At 40.0% G+C, this 19,760-nt stretch overlaps 2 protein-coding genes across 2 annotated transcripts in view; one reads left to right on the forward strand and one right to left on the reverse strand.

Moving 5' to 3' along the window:
• Positions 1–6,108, forward strand: part of st6gal2a (ST6 beta-galactosamide alpha-2,6-sialyltranferase 2a) — a 42,047-nt gene extending 35,939 nt beyond the window's left edge. The window contains exon 7 of the mRNA XM_051404867.1: positions 2,222–6,108. Coding sequence (XP_051260827.1) covers positions 2,222–2,469 — 248 coding nt within the window. The 3' untranslated portion in view covers positions 2,470–6,108. The remainder of the gene's footprint in view (positions 1–2,221) is intronic.
• The window catches only part of tmtops2b (teleost multiple tissue opsin 2b), a 31,429-nt gene that overhangs the window by 2,094 nt on the left and 9,575 nt on the right, over positions 1–19,760 (reverse strand). Inside the window, exons 2-4 of the mRNA XM_051404871.1 lie at positions 15,534–15,859; positions 6,172–6,405; positions 9–212 (exon numbers count right to left, since the gene is read on the reverse strand). Of these exons, the coding sequence (XP_051260831.1) occupies positions 9–212; positions 6,172–6,405; positions 15,534–15,859 (764 nt within the window). The remainder of the gene's footprint in view (positions 1–8; positions 213–6,171; positions 6,406–15,533; positions 15,860–19,760) is intronic.

Raw genomic sequence — 19,760 nt, forward strand, 5'->3', positions numbered from 1 at the left:
GTAGTGACCTCTGGGGGTGTTGTGTGCTTGGATGCTGGGGTGCTGGCGCACTGGTTGAGAGCATCAGTGGAGGTCTGGGCAGTGCAGGCCACCGTGTTGCTGTAGACTCTGCGGTTTAGCTGGATTACCGTGGTCTTGGAGGTCATCGAGGGGATGCCGCTCTCTGCTGACCAGTGATCACAGTGAAAGAGAATCAGGAAACACCTGTAGAACTGAGGAAGAAGCGGAAAGAAAGTTGATGTGAACGCAACGTCTCAAAATGAGAGTTCTTAAAATCATCAAATGTGGACTGAGCTTTGTTTGACCCTCTCAGAGAGACTGGTTGGTCAAAGTTTTATTGGGCAGAAATCATGCCATAGTGCACTTTCATGTCCTCACAGTCAACAGGTAATGCTACTTGAGAGGAGCAAATAGTCCCTAAATGGTGTTGCACTGGCAGAGAAGGTGGCATCTAACACTTACAGTAGTGGTTAATTTGACCGTAGAGGTCATTTAACACATTACTGAGAAAGATCTCTATGCAGCTCTCTGAAGTGCTTGCTCTTCTTTATTTATTTATCCATGTTTCCTGAATATTGCAACAAAGTGTGTCATGATGCAATCTGTTTTTTTCTCTTGTTAACCTTTTGCTTAAGAGTTCATTTGTACAACTTAAGGCAGGTCTTTCTCTCAACACAGTGCGTACACATTGATAAGACTCATTAGTGTGAAGACAAATGCAGTAAATTAAATTGATGAGCACAATAGTGCTAAAATAATGGTCTTGATGCCATTATTTTAGCACTATTGTGCTCATTCTGAAGGCTTATCTACACTTGCAATTATCATCATCATCATCATCAACATCAAATTTACTTAAAAGTTCAGACATGCCTAATTAGAGAGTCATTTTCCTGTTAAAACATGAAACCTTTGAGCCGGTGAGATTTTATTTCCAATTGATCTGTATGTTGATAATCATGAGGAAATTGGTTCAGGAAAGGGCAAAATACATGTGATGATGTCTGGATCCCATACAGAGCCAACTGACTTACAAACACAACTTCAGCACATGCTAACATAACAAGCTTACACATTCTGCAGATGGGATTTAGCTTGGTTATCTGTAGTGATTGTAATCATACTGGAGGGCAGCCGCACAGAGAAGAGTCGCCATCAGAATAACAATCGTCAGATAAAAAATGCTAGAAATCGGCAGAATAGTATGTAGTGAGGAAGGTGAAATGGAAAATAACAAAAGGTAAGTAAATGTATGCAGGAGTTGACCGCTCTCTGTGTTGTCAACCACAGTGTATTTAAGACACCATGTAGAGTATGCTGAGGCGGGCAAACTCACCACTTCATATATTATGTATTGGATTCTATTTTTATCTTTATGTAAAGGAGGGTTTTTCTGAGCATGCATGCTCTTTTTCAGCACAACTGAACTTCACATGAACACTTAAAAATCATATTTGCACCTGAGAACGGCCCAGTGTAGCTGCAGTCACCCACTTTTGACACTGCGCAGATCCAGTAGAGATATTCTGATAAACGCTTTTCCCGCAGACGCTGAGGAAGATTATCACACCTTTACTTTCCCTACTGGGATATAGTGAGTGAAACTGAGAATGCATTTTAGTATCAGTGGATATTAAAACCAGTCTATATGGGGACTGGTAAGGTACATGTCCACATCCACTGATGTAAACTGAGAAATGGATGGTAATCTGACTGAATTCCTTTTTTGTTCAACTTCATTAAACCTGACATAGTGTGCATGTTAGCCAATTTCTTATCGGGAGGGGGGTTATTTTTTTTTACGTTGTTCAAAGAAATATGTTAATTTCAGTTGTTTTTATAAATTGACTTGCAACAATCTCACACATTGTTGCTATATTTCCGTCACTATTTTAGGAACGTATCATTCATATTGAACGGGCAGATGTGAGAATGGTATCGATCTCCTCCTTATCTAACTCGTGGCAAAAGAAAGCAACTAAGCGCATTTTCCCAATATGTTAAGCTGCTCCGTTAACCCTCAATTCCAGTATAGCTGCTCAGCGGCCAGCAGATCACACTGGTTGGACTTGGCAGCTTTAACATGTGTGACTGTGTGAATGTAAACCAAGAGTTCCTGAAACGAGAGCGCTGCTCTTTGCTAAACGGGTTTTAAAGTACGTCAGAAAATATTCTTGAATATGACAACCTGATTCTTTCTCTCTGTCTGTTGCCATTGCAGGCATCCTCCTGATGATGGCGCTATGCGAACAGGTGCATGTGTACGAGTACATTCCCTCCATGAGGCAGACGGACCTGTGTCACTACCATGAGCGTTACTATGATGCTGCCTGTACACTGGGTGCCTACCATCCACTCCTGTATGAGAAGAGCCTGATCCAGCGGATCAACACAGGGCCCGAGAGTGACCTCAGGAGGAAGGGGCGGGTTACTCTTCCAGGCTTAAGCACCGTCAACTGTGACATCTGAGATATGAAACCTAACCCTCTGAGCCCAAACATACACACACACTCTAGCCTTTTCTGGCTGACTAAGGGAGAGGTGCAATAAAGCCACTGGAGACAAGGAGGCTGGAGCGTCGAAGTTTCAAATTAGACCCATCAAGAACATAAGCCATAGCCCTCCAGGGAGGGATCAACGTGGAGGCTTCTGAAAGAACTTGTCTTCATTAAGATGGTTTACTAGACCAGAGACTGGCAGGAAGAGTCTCCAAGACGGAGCTGAAAAAGACATTTTTCTCTGCTTTAGCTGAGCCACGTTAGCTGTGGGGCTGACTAGGGTAGCAACAGATTAGTGTTTTTAGATAGACAAGTGAATTTTCAATAACTGGGTGTGTTTCAATGGTGTAATATGTGTTTTACAATAAGATGGGTGGTTCTCCACTTAAAAAGGAAATGCCACTGTTTATAACGGTGGATATTTGTGATTTTGTTTTTCTTTTTTCTTTTTTACTGGTCCAAAGGGTTGAGAATAAGCAAAGAAGTCATCCACGCTGAATGTCATAAATGCAACATACACTCAGAAATATACACGCACTCACACAAACATGCACTACTGTACTGTACACTGTCATCGCTCTGCAGCAGGTTTTCCAGTTTGACATTCCTCTGATATCATCTTGTGAAATCAGAAGTTGTGTTTACGTGTTGTCATGAGGGGTTGATTTCACAGGGCAGATTGTTTTTAAGCTTAATTACAAATTAGTCTCCTGTGCATGCCAATTTGCCAGCTCACAACCACCAGTTATCACTCCTTGTTCACACGTGTAGGATCATTTCCTCATTCAGTGTCAGTTTGTTGCCCACGGGACGCCCAAGGCACTGGTTGTCCTGTTTTGGTTACCCTACCTATAGTAACTTTTTTTTACTGTCAGTGTAATTAAACTAAAGTTAATGGGGCCAAAATGGATCTTGAGAACAAACCGGTGCTCAGAACAGCCGTAACCCTGTGCCTAGTGGTCAGCTGAACACTTTCCTTGGGTTGCCTTGTGACTGTTCAGATACATGCAGTACATACTGTGGCAGGACTGCAGTAACGTGGAGTTTAATTGCAGTGAGTGGTCCGGAGCAGTTGATATTGCTGAAGTGAGCTGTATCAGGGGATTTGTAGCTCTGCACACAGCAATCACCAGCCCCTGTTTTTTTGACAGTTCACTCTTTATTGAATGTAATTTTACCATTGCGTCTAATGGCCAAACCCTCCCTGGTGGTCACCGCTGCAGTATGGTATTCTTTGTCTATGTCACGTAAGCGCATGAAGCTCATTTCCTAAAACGATTAATGTGTCATATTGGTCTGTATCTGTCTGCAGCTCAGAGTGGAGACAATTATAAGAGAAAGAATTTGAACTGGTAATATCATCAGATTTGCGTTTTCTCCGGATAGGATGATTTTTATGTTTACAGTCAGTCAGTGCCACATCTGCAGCAAGTTCTAGAGGTAGCTTGAAGAGGAGGGTTGGTTGTGGTTGGTTGTTTTTGCTGCAGATTTTCAGTCAGATAAATCTTGCCTATAATAGATTTCTTTTGCTAAGTGTACTATTATACAAAATGTTCTTGTGCCATTGGTTGTGGTTTGTAATAAGATGTGAAAACTTGTCTCAGAAATGTTACATTGAATAGTCTGATGTATGTTGAATTAGATGGCTCTGTAGAAGTAGTATGTAGATGATTCTGGGGCTTAGCATTACTTGTTGAGTAGGGCTGGGTATCATCCAAAATGTGTCAGTGCAATTACAAATGTGTACTGGGCTGATACCGACACAACACATTTTTTGAAAACCTTTTTTTCTACCAAAAAGAACCTTTTTTATACCTGATCGAAGGAAAGAAACAAGCATCCGACAAAGTATTTGGTGCCACTTTTCAATACTTGACTTGAAAAATCTATTATGGTATTTTATATTGCAACATTGACTTACTGTTTATTATGATAAAGTAAATCTAATACACCAGCCCTGCAGTAAATTCATTAAAATAAATGGGAGTGGAAAAACACTGCAGCCTCCAAAATGATCATACAGTTTCATCAAAATCAGAACATTATAACCTTCGTTAAGGTAGGATTTATTGTAGGGCTTTTGCATTAGACTGCATTACTTTGAGTTAGGTGCTGCTAATAAATTGGCGACTGAGTGTATGTATAGATGAAATAACCAGATCAGACTAAACATCATGACTAATTCAGTGAATTACACACATGACAAAGGTATTTCATCACATTGATGCAAAATCCTGTGAATCTAATAATGCCATAAAGCAGTTCTCCTCATTGATTTGCAGCTGCCTCGGCACAAATTGTATTGAAATATTTCTGACAGTTGACAAATGGTCTCATGTTGTATATAAGGTCGTATCGCCCAACCCTTCTTGGCGGTCTTTGATAATTGATGCTATGGACGTATTTTGCTTGGATGCAAAAAAGTATTGAGGTTTGATACCCAGCCCCAGTTTTAGGTTGATGGTTTGGCATGTGATTAGAATATCTTTGGACCAAGAAACCCAGTTAAGTCAGTAACTGTTAGAGGACTGTAATAGACTGAAGAAAACATTTTTGAAGCTGGAGGAGATTTACCGTTCATTTTGAATCATGCAGTTTCTCGGCTCTGCTGTAGTTTTTACATTTCTCTGTTGAGATAAATGATCAATTGTTTTATTGCTTGTGATTGTAACACACTGAAGGTGCAGAAAACCTGAACATATTGTACATGTATATTTCTAATAACTTTGATTACTTTCCAATGCACAGAGCATGCAAATCAGGATCAGGGCCGAGAGTCTTAAACTGTCTGTGCTGTACTGTGCTGCAAGTAGACACCATTGTCATTAATGTTGTGAGAGGCTATGAGATTTTTTATTTTTAAAGTGGTGTTTTGGAGATTTTAGTGCATGCTTGTGAACAGGGAAATCACGTCCAGCTGCGGTGCAGCTATTAGCAGTTCCCTGGGAGCACTTTATTAAGTGCAATGCCTTCTGGTAACTTCATGTTTGCATCTTAATATTGTGCCAAATTCCATTTTTAGTTATGTCTCAGCAGGGTGGCGATGGGTGCGATGTGGTCTCAAGAGTAATAGCAGGATTTCCAAGGTGCTATTGCTTCTCTCCGGGATGCTTAATGAGTAACATAATTCAATTTTGAAGTCTATTAAAAACAAAAATTCTATTGCCAGTTTAAAAATTTTAATGCCTGACCAGTGGTGAAGTGGTGAGAAGAGAAAACATTTGTAGGCACTACATTTTGCCCTTTCGAGTCTCTTGATCTCCACTCTTTACTCTCAAGGCCTGTTTTTCATATCTTGTTTTTACTCAAAATTGTGGGAATAGCTGCACCACACTGCCTCTAAAGGATTGTTCAACATTTAAGTTTTACATTCCCCTCCTGCAGATTCCTGCAGTATTTCTGAAAAGAGGAAGAGCAAAAGAAGCATCCATGACGGACAAAGAGCGAAAGTCCTGTTTCACTTTGAACAGCCTTAGGGTGTCGACTTTGATTTATCAGTGAATTCTCTTCTTTTTAAACTTGAATTGATATTTAAATAGACCATTTGTATGATTTCAGCTGTTGTAATCTGTCTTTTTTTACTGTGTAAATAAAGCTGTTATACATGTCAGATTGTGCTTGATTTTTTTAAATCGATGAGTTTGAGTCAATCACACACATGTTGCTGACTCACCTGTTTGTTCATTAGTATATAGATCAGAGGGTTGATGACCGTGCTGCTCTTGGCCAGTAGTGAGGGCACCACGCTGGCCACAGGACTAATGATGTTGGGAGGGCCGAATGTTGCCATCATGGCCACGACACCGTAAGGCATCCAGCACAACATGTAGCAGGCCGCTGTGGTCAAAACCATGAAAAGTATGTGGTACTCTCTCCTTCGGGCTGCAGTTTTTCGGATCTTACCCACCTGTGGATGAGAGTCGGTATGAAAATCAACCTTGAAAACTTTTCAATTCAATTTTATTTGAAAAAGGCAAAATAATAACAGAAGCAATCTCACACAGAGCACATCTAGACCGTACTCCATATATAAGACTGCACTCCTTATGACTTCAAAAATTCTGTGCATGCCAATTTGCCAGCTCACAACCACCAGTTATCACTCCTTGTTCACATGTGTAAGACCATTTCCTCATTCAGTGTCAGTTTGTAGCCCACGGGACGCCCAAGGTACTGGCTGTCCTGTTTTGGTTACCCTACCTATAGTAACTTTTTTTTTTTTGTGTAGTTAAAAAAGCGTCAGTTAAGGGCACTAAGTCAGGCTTAATGGGGCGCAAAAGCTGGATCTTAGAGAACAAACTGGTAAAACCACCCTTGATACCATAACAGTCAGCTACAGATCACCTGATTTCCTCAAGCACCAATTGGCAAACATCATGCCCTTTTTCTCTTTACCTCCTGCCTAGTGGTCAGCTGACCTACAACTTTTGCCCCTCCACAGGTCCTCCTTTTTATGTTGTTTCTAATTAATCAATGTCATTTTCTGATTGAAAGATGCTTCTATGTTCTGTACCCTGCTGCCGCTCTCCTTGTCTTAAGGTTTTCCAAATAAAACACAGGAAAAAAAAAGGAGGTCCCAGAACAAAGCCATACCCCCAAATGTAATTTTATTTGGAATATAAGATGTTTTGACGAAAGTGGTCCTGACTGAACTAAAGTTAATGGGGCCAAAATGGATCTTGAGAACAAACTGGTGCTCAGAACAGCCGTAACCCTGTGCCTAGTGGTCAGCTGAACACTTTCCTCGGGTGTGAAAATCAACCTTGAAAACTTTTCAATTCAATTTTATTTGAATAAGGCGAAATTATAACAGAAGCAATCTCACACAGAGCACATCTAGACCATACTCCATATATAAGACTGCACTCCTTATAACTTCAAAAATGTTTACAAAGGCTCAAACTTTACTTGTTTGTGCATTCAAGGACGCTCACATTAATGATGCACTGCAAGCTACGTTGCCAAACCTAAAGACAGCTCTAATAAATGTGTCATCTGTGTTTCAGGGAATACACCAGTAATTATAGTTGTTGTCCCTGCTTTACTTCACTGCTCTATCGTGCAACAATAGCAAAAGTGAAGGGAAAAAAAGGTAATTACTTCTTTATCGAGATTTACTTCTCTCAAACAAATGGAGTCTGTCTGTATTTTGATACCATGAGGAAATTGGAAAACATCAGCTTCCCAGATGATAGAAAATTAACTGTATCAGCTGTTTAGTTGCACACTGCTGTAGTACCTTCTTCCCATTCTTTTATTCCACAGGCATGTTAAATGTTTAAATGGTGTTCCTCTAATAGGGAGGAAGAGAGTTCATGGATTTGTGTCGGTGCCTCCTATGCTTGAAAAAGCATATACTATATGATAAAAAAGCATATTATAGTAACTATACTGTAATCTTAAATCCACCCAGTTTGTAGGTTTAGTATAGAGTAACATGGTTAAAGTTTAGGTTCATTTTTTTCTGTCATCTGAATAAGAACAACAGCAGTCTATGCAGTTACATTCTTACCATCCATATGAACATTTAATTCAAACTCATCCTAAATCAAAAGTATAACCAGTATTTCTGGAGTAATTCCTCTTGACTTTGTGTTCATTCATCATGAGAATACAATAAGCTACAACAATAAAGGCATTCAAATTAGATTTTGCCCCTCTGGAAAACTACATAAAAATAAATGATCATCCTGACTTCATATTGTACTTTACTAATGCAAATTCCATAACAAATATCAAATTAATTGAATTCCCAAAACCTCCTGGGTGTTCAATAAAAGACAGAGATCACAGTGTAAAATATATATTCTTTACACAATCTTATTCATCTGTGAATATATCTACTGCTTGTCTCTTGATACACATTTCAAACAGGATTCATCTAGTTGTATCTTAATCCTAATCCAATAAAAATGATTTTAACATCATTCTTTGGATCTCTTTAAACACAGATTGCTTTTCTGTAGTCTATGCCCTTCCTTCACCCTTCTGATATGTGGATGAATTCAAACTAGTTGGAGAGAAATCAGGGAGTTTTCCTAGATCACTGTACAACACATTCAAATTCTCCACAGAGCCCACTGAGCCCAGGACTTTCTCACAACTTTGACACTCCTGCACGATTAATGCAAATGACCCCAAGTTTTAATGACCATTTAAGATTTAAGTGGCCTAAAGCCAACTGGAGCTCAGCTCTGCTCACAGATATAAGTAATTACTCATACAGTCTACTGCACTACTATTTAATAAGGATGTTGAACCCTTAATCTCACCCTTTCTCTTGAAACACAAATGCCTGGTTTGAATGTGATAATTTTCCTGTCACCTTTGTTCACTTCAACAGCTGATGATCACCATAGATTTGGTGGGATTCATTCGTGCTCGCAGTCAGTGACTCAGTGACCAGCTTTCATGGCAACCAGCTAGTAACACCCTCATTATATTCATACAGTTCACACAGATGCCTTTATAATCTGATTCTACTGATGTCCCATTTGCTTCTGCATCTCTGTCCACCACCCCAACCTGCTCTGTATGTGTGTGGGCTTTTGGTGTTGTTGACTTTACTAAGACCCACTGTTCATGTGTGTATTTGCTACGGGGGGATTAGTTGTACCAGCAGTATCATCGTTGCTGCTGGGATCCTTCAAAAGCTCCCTCAACAAGCAAAACCTTTTTCGGCTAAATCAAACTGTGAAACCATTTGCTATAAATCCCTTGACGTAGGTGGTTTTGACTGAACGAGATGAACAGAGCTAATGTCTGACACAATGCTTTTCAAATTCTCACTAAAACAATCTACACCCCATTACACTATTCTTCATGTGATGTTAGTTCTTATTGTTGCTGCTGCAACTGTCACCCTCTGGCACACTGGTCATTATTATTACCTAGCATGAGTCAAATTGACTTCCACCAACACATGCCGCAACAAACTGGAGAGTTAAAGCATTAATAATCAACAAAAAAAGGACATCTTATACCGGAAACACTGCAACTTACTTACTTACTGATGTCTACTGTATACAGAATGCATTGTAGTCTCAAATGTGGTATGTCTGAATTACTTTTAACGTCTACTTGGATTATTGGGACATTCACATATTTTTAATTGATGCATTTATTTTTTATCTTGTATAAAGAAACTGCTTTCTGTCTTGTGTGTTTTGTGATCAGGTCTGTTTAGTTTGAATGGACAGCAGTGCAGATCTGGCTTCTTGACGTAATCAGAAGATAAAACCATTTTTAAAAAAGCAGCAGCAGGTTGTTTCACAAGCCACAAAACACTGCCAGTGTGTGGCGGTCCATTTATGAATAGTTTATGAATAGATTGCTAAATGACGCATATCCAGTTTCCTCTCAATGCGTCTCAGCCTTTCACTGATTCTTTTGCCTATTGAGAATAATTGTGCCATTTTAGGTTACTAATATGCAACATGAAACCTTTCAAGACTATGGGAGGTTTTAAATTGGCAAAGTATCATTGTACAACACAGAATTTTAAGCACCATGTCATTGTGGACTTGCATGAAGATGAGGGCTGATGTCCTGAAGCCAGAGACGGGGACTCGAATCTGAGACTTATACTCGAGTTGCGCTTAATTTGCACAGTGACTCGAGATTTGACTTGAGACTTGACTCAGACTTGTTCACAGTCTTTATTTTATGTTTTTAACAATTAACAATAAGGAAATGTCTCACACGCTGAAATCCATTCCCTCTCTTACTAACATGCGTAACCATATGCTGGTGCGTGTGGCCACAGCTAGCTTCAGTAAAGCTGAAGCAACAACACCATGGCGAGCACACCTGCAGCTGCTGAACCATTTGTCATAACCTTTGCCTGTAATAACTTCACACAAGGCCCAAACAAATGAAATGCCAAAAATGACTTGTGAGCATCTCTTCCAGGAGCAGGGCCTGAGTTACTATGCTCACGAAAAGCTTCAAGTTTTCCTAGATGCACAAGTGAATGAGATCAGTGATTCCTTAATAGGAATTTCACAGGGATATTTTATGCACTGAAGAATAAGGCTTTATCAAGTTATTTGATAATTATTCTCATCCTTTAAAGCAGCTATCTACTACTGCCTGCCTGCCTATATTATTTTGCTTCAAACGGTTCTTCCACAGAGGATGCATAGCAGTGCGTGACAGCTGCTTCGCTGAACTGCTGCAGCTCACACGCCAGAGGTGACCACACGGAGAGCATTTCTGCTGCGGAGCTGCTTCTGCCTGCCCTATCTTTCTACACTGAGTTTGCCTTGATAAATACAATACAATAAAAGCCCTGTTAACATATTCTTTCCACAGAAAGACGAGAGAGCTTTTAATCTCAAACAAATACAGGAGTGTTGAGTGTAAAAAATACATTTATATATTTTTTTCATGTGACATATTCTACAGATAGACATTGAAACCGTCGTGAAAGGTCTGTGTAACGTTACCTCGGTATGCGAATGCACACTGGGAATGGCATTGCCATCACTGGATGAATACCCTGTCAGTCAAGCTTCTTGCAATGCTACCTGATGGTCTATGGATCAGATCAGATCATCATCATCATCATCATCATCATGCCTGCACCAGGAGTCATCACTTTTGGATTCAAGAAAAAAGGTGACCTGCTGAACTCAAGACCTTTAGATTTCTGAAAGCCAGATCATCAAACTTATCATTGTAAGAGTCATTCAACACATTAACATAAGAACTTTAAATGACTCGGGACTTGCTTGAGACCAAGTGACAAGCTATGGTCTTGCCTGTTTCGTTTTGCCGTCCTTCCATTCTGCCCGAAGCTTTGTTTGTGAATGCAGCATTACTGTGCTAAATGAGAGTGGTGTCCATTTTTTTTAAGGACTGAAAAGGTGGTTCAAATAGTGACTGAACAAATGTAATGAAACTAAACTGAAGCCAATTCAGCTAATGTAGCACACAGAGGTAATTATAGGTGAAGGGCATTTTATGAAAGCTGCTTATTGATACATGAAGGTCATTACAAACAGAGAATATGATTTATTTAGGAAAGAGCCATCCAGAGATTGATTGTTGTCTTTCTCTGTTTGTGTACTGTGCAGTCGTCTTCTAATAATTCTTATTTTGGCTTTACACTTATAAAACTGAGGTCCTAAGCACTTTACAAAAACATTGGATTAAAATGACTAAAGGAACAAGAGTGGATTTAGGCTTATCCAGCAGCTGATCTTTCTGAGCTGTGCTCTGCTCTCAGGATTAAACAATCTAACTCACTGGAAGGGCAAAAGAATTAACTTAAAGCAAGTAAAGTCTCTCTACAAAACTCAATTGCAGGGACTGGTACACTGCTATGACCCCCCACCAAAAAGGAAAAAGAAAAGAAATGTTTTGTTTTCGGAAATCCAACAATCCAATCACACCCTTGGATTCTTATATTCAGCAGCTGGAAATATTACATTACTTTGATTTTAATTGTTGCAAGTCTGAATTTTAAGGGAGAAAGGACACAAGTTCCAAGTTTGTGAGGAGTAGCAGAAAAGTAATATAATAATAATAATAATAATAATAATAATAATAATAATAATAATAATAATAATTATAATAATAATTATAATAATAATAATAAATTGTATTTGTTGGTGCCTTTCACAACACCCAAGGTCACCTTACAGGTAAAAAAAAAGAAAAGAAAGAAAAATAGGCATAAAATACACAGCACTGTAAATACATATAAAATACATGTAAAATTACAAAGAAAATACAGTGTAGCTAAATAAATAAATCAAACAGCCAGAGTATTTATAGCAAATAAGACTTTTTTGAAAAAGGTGTGTTTTGAGTTGAGAAAGTGTCAATGGAGTCCAGAGAGCGGATGTGTAGTGGAAGTGAGTTCCAGAGTCTAGGTGCAGAGCAGCTAAAAGCCCGAGCACCCATTGAGGTAAGTGAGAAGGAAGGGGTGGAAAGCAGGGCGGTTGATGAGGAACGGAGTGAACGGGATGGGATATATGGCTGTAGCATACTGGAGAGATATGGGGGGGCCTGGTTATGGAGAGCTTTGAATGTTAACAGTAGGAGTTTGTATTGTATCCGTTGTTGGACAGGGAGCCAGTGGAGGTGAATGTGCACTGGTGTGATGTGATGACGTGTTTGTAGACGGTGAATGAGTTTTTGTGGTAGACCAATAAGGAGGGAGTTACAGTTACAGTCCAGGCGAGAAGTGACCAGGGCATTTATGAGGACTTCAGTGGAGTGCTGGGTGAGGGAGGGGCGAAGTCTGGAGATGTTGCGGAGATGGAAAATGGATGTACGTGAGATGTTGTTGATGTGGGATGTGAGTGAGAGAGTACTGTCCAAGATGACGCCAAGACTTTTAACTTCGGTTGAAGTGGGGACAGCCATCGGTGAGAATACTGAGGGGATGGGATATGGAGAGTGATGATTTGGATCAGATGAGAAGAACTTCACTTTTATTGCCATTGAGTTTGAGCTTGTTGTTTGACATCCAGTTTGTAATGGTTTCCAGGCAGTCTGTGAGGGCAGTAGGGGGCGATGCAGTGTCTGGTTTGGTGGGGATGTAGATTTGGGTGTCGTCAGCATAACAGTGGAAGAGAATACCAAAATGACAGAAAATATTGCCGAGAGGGAGGATATAGATGATGAAAAGTAGGGGACCCAGAACAGAACCTTGTGGTACACCGTGAGTGAGTGGTGAGGATGGTGATCTGGTATTTTCTCCTTGGATGAACTGGGAACGGTCAGATATGTAGGAATGGAACCACTGGAGAGGGATGCCAGAGACCCCAGTGCCGGCCAAACGATCTAGGAGGATGGCATGAGATATTGTGTCGAAGGCGGCACTGAGGTCTAGGCGTATGAGGATGGTGAGAAGGCCAGAATCCACTGCTAAAAGAAGGTCATTTGTTATTTGAATGAGAGCTGTTTCTGTACTGTGGTTAGGATGGAAACCAGACTGGAAAGGCTCAAAGAGGTTATTTTTTGATAGATGATCTTGAAGTTGGCAGGCTACTGTACGTTCTATAACTTTTGAGATGAATGATAGGTTTGAAATAGGGCGATAGTTATTGAGTTTGTTTGGGTCCAGGCCAGGTTTCTTTAATATGGGTGTGACTGAAGCAGTTTTGAGCAGGGAGGGAACAGTACCAGTTGACAGGGAAGAGTGAACAATTTGTGTAATGAGAGGGGAAAGTGTAGGGAGACTTGACCAGTGTGGTGGAAATTGGGTCGAGTAGACAAATAGTAGACCGGGAAGACATGATCAATTGGGATATCTGTTGATTCGAGGGAAGATGAAAAGCAGATAGGCTACTGGTGGGCTGGAGTGTTTAACTGAGAGGGCGGGGAAGGGGTGAGATGGTGGTGTATGTAGTAAACTTTGTGATTTATGAAGTCCAAGAATTGTTGACACTGAATATAACTAGTAGTGTCACTAATTATTGTTGGCAGGGAGTAATAAGTAATAACATTACTTTTGAAAAGAGCAATGAGTAATCCATACCTACAACTAGCCCAACAATGACTACGTTTTCATTAGTGTATAATCACCTGAATATAGGAATCGTTATGTTTTCATTACTTTAGAATGAGTCGTTTTTTTTCTACAGACACTGTGGGTCATCTTCTGTGGAGGCCGACATGTTGAACCACCATGTTTCCTCCGAAGGCCCGTTCTCATTCCCAGGTCATCAAATACAGACGACAGTGGGGTTCAATTAGTTGCAATCTGCATCTTCACTGCTAGATGCCACTAAATCCTACACACTGTTCCTTTAAGTGCATGACAGGGATTGGTGAAAAGATGTCTAAAAGTCAGACTCTATAATCTCTTACTGTCCCTGGAGCTGGGTCCAGTTACATTGTGAAGATAAAAATCCATCTGTTGTGCTCAGGGCAGTCCCTGAGTTATTTTGTTGGGAAGTAATGGATGTTACTACTTTAATTTATTTGAAAGATAAGAAAGATAGAGCTGTAGGAGCAGATCTTCACCCATTTCCAAAACGCATGGAGAAAAAATCTCAGCAACACTTGTAGTTTAAAGAACAACTGACACATTTTGGCTCACAATCCTAAGAAAAGGGATTAGTTATGTTTCTTTAGTTTTTAATCAAAGCTGGACATGCTGGAAATACTGATACTGCAGCTCACCAGCAAGTTCATAAACATTTGTGTGTCTGTGAACATGACTGACATCTTGCCTTTCAGCTGCACTGCACTCTGGTCTACTAGCTGAGTGGAAGAAAGGTAGCTGTAGCATGTCTGTGATATATATTTCCTTGATTTATGGGCTGTCACCCAAACCTGACATTTACTGTTGATGTGTTTAGATTGCAGAAACTTTATTGTTTTAGCTGTGCTGAAATTTATTTGATGTCACATTATTACATCATGTCATCTGTCACCCTCACTCATATCTCTGAGATGGATGTGGAGCTTGTGATTGACACTGAGCCATGTGAGCCATTCACTATTCCCGTGTAACACCACATGGGTCAAACTTCAAAGCCAATTGTCCACCTGAATGGTGGACAGGCCGAAACTCTTCAGATTTATCAGCTGTGTTGTCAGCTATGCAATCAAACCGAATGAATGGGGCACAATTTTGGGATATATCACTAGAAAGAGACACACCTGCCAGATGCCAAGAGGGCTGGCTTGGTAAAAACTTAGGATCCCCCAGTAAGGAGCTGGAAAATGTTGCTGGGAAGAAGAACGCCTGGACTATCCTGCTTAGCCTGCAGCCACTGCAACCCAGCCCTTGGATAAGTGTCAGAAAATGGATGGGTGGATTATGTTTTATAATTCTGCTTCTGTGAACAAAAGGGGAACCCCCCACCCCCCCATGAATTCAAGCTAACCACCTGCTGTTCTTTGTGAAAAAGCTATTTTTTTTAGCCACTTGTCAAGTCTTGAGAGTCTGCTATTCAAAATTTCTTGTTGGAGGATCAATTTGAGCAACTTGTGATTTTGCCTTCAACGTCACACAGTAAACAAGCATCAACCTTTATACACCACATGCACACACACACTTCAATGTCACTCTACCTGTTTGACTGCCAGTAACAGCCTGCTATAGCAGTAGATCATCACCAGGACAGGTATACCCAGACAGAAAATGAAGAGGCAGATGATATAGGCATGCGACTGGGCTGTCTGAAGCGTCCAGGAGACAGAGCAGCTGGTTCCTGCTCCCTCTATGCCGTAGCTGCTCCAGCCCAGCAGAGGGGGCACTGTCCAGAACAAGGAGTACAGCCAAGAGCCCCCGACAGCCAGCAGGGGCTTGCGGTAGTCTGGCCCACGCTTGTTGTATACAGTCAGAGTGCTGTAGCGGTCGTAGGAGAGGATCACCAGAGAGATTAGCGAAACAATACCTGAGAAAGACAGAGAGAGGTGGATGAGTGAGAGTGGCTGGCTATAAATCATCTGGCTCACCTAACCAAAACAAAAACATAATAACATAATGTATAACATAGAGTGGAACAAATTGCAAGAGAGGGCCATCAAAAATAGGTCTATAAAATACTAAAAGCAGCCTGAAAAAGACAGCACTTTAGTTTACTTTGTTTAGTTACTAGCAGCTCTGTGAGGCTGAACTGTGTCTTGTGAGCATGCTAACATGCTCACAAGAGCTTATGTTAGGTATAATGTTTACCATCTTACGTGTTAGCACTAAACACTAAGTACAGCTAAGGCTGATAGGAATGTTGTACAGGTATGTGTTCAGAAACCAAAGTACTGGACAAATTAAATGCTTGACCTGATGATGAAGCCAGGGAACACCAAAGTCATTGGGATTCATCCCCTGGGCACTACTAATGTCTGTACAGTTTAATGTAAATCCATCCAATAGTTGTTGAATTAGACAGTCTGGACTGGAGTAGTGGACATCCCTGGAGCCACACCACTAGAGAAGCTAAACAGGGCATTACAAAATCCCCAAAAACTAAAAAAGGTTGATACTTAAAAGACTATAGAATAGATCTTGTGGCTCAGTTTTCAAAGGTTAACTCCTATTTCACGTGGAATAAAAGGCTTCTCAAAACCAAACTGCACATTTGCTAAAGTCATTCAAAGTCGCACCTACATTATTTAAGGCTCAACCCAATGTTCCTGGCTTTTATATTGACCGTACATAAATTACTCAGCTTTGTTTGGGTTTCACAACTATTTCACGCCCCTTTATTAACAGTTAGAGATCTGTGACCGTAAATTTCATTAAGAGTGTCACATCTAAAGTAAAACCTACAGTAAATCAGGATTTAGATTATGAGATTATCACACCGAGTGACTAAAGAAATGACCTCTCCTCATCCCCAGCTTTCCTTCTTTTGAAGCACTAAGGCCTTACAGCCACTCCACTTAATAATTGATCACTGAATACTCAAAAAAATGTGCCTCATCATTGCTAAATACACTAAGTTATGTTTACCCAGTGAACATTTTACATTTTTCGCTGGTGAAAAGACGTACGAAACTGACTCAAAAGTGAATGTTTTTGAAGACGTTTTTGAGCGTATATAGAACATATTTCAGAGGGATTTGCAATAATGAAATTTTCCATCCTCCACAATGTGCAAATAATAACCTTTCATCCCTTTGGAACCTAAAACTACACCCAAATTTATCAGCTAAAAGCCAGTATAAATATAAAAATCCACTTCACAGGGATATCATAGTCTACTGGGGGAAAGTCCTACAATTAACCCGCTAATCCACCACATCGTCCTGCCAATTTTTACTAGCTGACATCCTAGGGACTTTTGTCAGAAAGCACTTTCTGGCAAAAGGCTGAAGATTAACTTCCCACAATACACATATACCTTCGGAGTAGCTGAAGCTGTAACTAATAAGCCTAAGTACTTGCACATGCACATTATAGCAGTAAGCACAATTTCTTATTTTGCATTAATGTACAGAACTTTTCCCATTACGATGTCCTGGAAGCTTCTTGTTTGCAGCCCACAGCCCATATAGTTCAATATTTATGACATTCTAAATTAAACATTAAAAGCGTGTAGACCACATTTTGCCTACCAATGCAATATGACTTCAGAGAAATAATGTACCTTCACACTAATCAGTAACATCTCTCTGTTCACCTACAACTGAACAAACTAACAAAATTATTTTTGAAATGTGTGTTTTGTGACACGCTGATGTTGTAACCACATTGTAGAGACCGTGTGGTTGAAAGGAGGGAGGAAAGAGGTTACAGACGTTCAGACTTAATATCATACAGGTTTCGGCTAGAAGCTTGTTTGTTTTGTTGTAGATTGAAATGTCCAATGCTTCAGTTAACTAATTTTTATGCACATTCACACTACATGTAGTCTGGAAAATATTACGTATCATCTTAAAGTACTTCTAAACTCTGCCCTGAAAGCAGTGTTCCAAGTCAGGCCAGAAAAAAAATCTTATTTTTTCTACTTTCCACTCCAATTGTACAATGTTGTAATTAATAAAGGACAACAACATGATAAAATCAGAAGATAACCACACTTAGTGACGATAATAATACCAGTAAAGTTCATGACTGTGTGCATAAGCAAACACACATGTACCAGGTCCAGGGAGTTTGATTCAGACTATAAATGAGGAAAAGTCTACCTTCTAAAGTATTTGAGCCTGTGCAACTTTTTCTGGCTTTCAGCATCAGCTTTCATTCTCAGGAAGCTCCAAAGAATGCAGGAAGAGTGAAGTAACCTGGGGGTAGGGCTGTATACTGATTCTGTATGCAAGTCCTGTCTCTGACTTACATTCATATTCAGTGCTTTCACAACCCTGCTGGCTTGACGGAGGAAATAACTTGGGGAATCTATTGGGAACACAAAGTCGTGCCATTCAAACATTAACGTCAGCATTTGATTTTGTCTTGATTCTAAAGAGAAAAACAGTGTATCCAATCAATAAGAAGCAAAACTGGAAACCCTGATCACCAGTCCTATCCGCATGCATATCGACGATTAATGTGTATGTCAATGCACATAGCACGCGTGACATACATAGAACTGCCAGAAGGAGCTGTCATGCTGCAGTAGCTGATCTGGTTGAAATTGCTACGTATCCTAAAAAGCACTACAATCTGCAATGACAGACTCGTCACACTACCAATGTGTTTAGTTGCATACCTAAGTAAGTCTAGTCCAGTAAGTGTTGACAGTGTGACAGTGAGCCAGCAGGCACAATACCAGGACCTCGAAGCGGAAATGGAATTCAGCCATCTTCATTTGATTACTTACACCTGTGCTTTTTCTTAGTGTGACATAACATTATGTCTTCTGTGAAAAAAAAGGAACAAAGTCTTAGGTATAACAATAGCTGTAACCATTCATTTCAATTAAATTCCATTTACAATTAGTATGTGTGACAGAAATGTACTGGACACAAGAGGAATGTTTTACTGTGCTTTGACATAGTCGGGTAACCTGAGAGACCTCAGAGTCCTTCACACTTGCTGCATGCTTAATGTGAGGAGGCTCTGGGTGTTTGTAAGCAAAGATAAGATTGAGACACAACTCAAACGTCAGCTGCTATACGGTGGAAAGCATTCAAAGCCTTTTTGAGAGGCCAAATGATAAGTTTCACTAGTTCAAAACATAAAATTTGGAAGTTAGAAATGGAACAGTTAGAAAAGAGGATAAAAGAAACTGAAACTGAACATTTTAAAAATACTTCCCAACAAACACTGAAATCACTTGCTTAACTTAGAGCAATATATAATGTTTTGTCAGTAAATAAAGCAACTAAAAGCTTGCTGAGATCTAAGCAAATCTATTACGAGCAAGGGAAAAAGCTAGCAAGCTCTTAGCCTGGCAAATGAAACAGTGAAACTGAGAGAGCAATGAATTCTATTCAGCTAGATGATGGCCTTGAAACTACTGACCCAGAGGAGATTAATAAAGCCTTTTTGGGTTTTACCAAAATTTATACAGTACAGATTACACTGGCGGAGTCACTAGATAATGGGTCACTCCCCCCCTCTCTAAATATGGCAGCAATCACTCTCTTGTTAAAACCAGGAAAGACTTCCACCCAATGTGGTTCTTATAGACCGATCTCACTTCGCAACAATGTCCTCAAAAAACTTTGTAAGGTTCTAGCTAAACGTTTAGAAAGACTTTTACCAAAAATGGCTTTGTTCTTGTACGACAAGGCTTCCATAATATACATAGAGTGCATAACATTGTTTTTGAGAAATCTCGATGTAATGACACTGCCATTTGTAACTTCCTTGAGAGAAACATGTATATATGGATGTAGATGGCTGGATGG

Source organism: Dicentrarchus labrax, unplaced genomic scaffold (assembly GCF_905237075.1).
Source record: "Dicentrarchus labrax unplaced genomic scaffold, dlabrax2021, whole genome shotgun sequence".
In the NCBI taxonomy this organism is placed as follows: Eukaryota; Metazoa; Chordata; class Actinopteri; family Moronidae; genus Dicentrarchus; species Dicentrarchus labrax.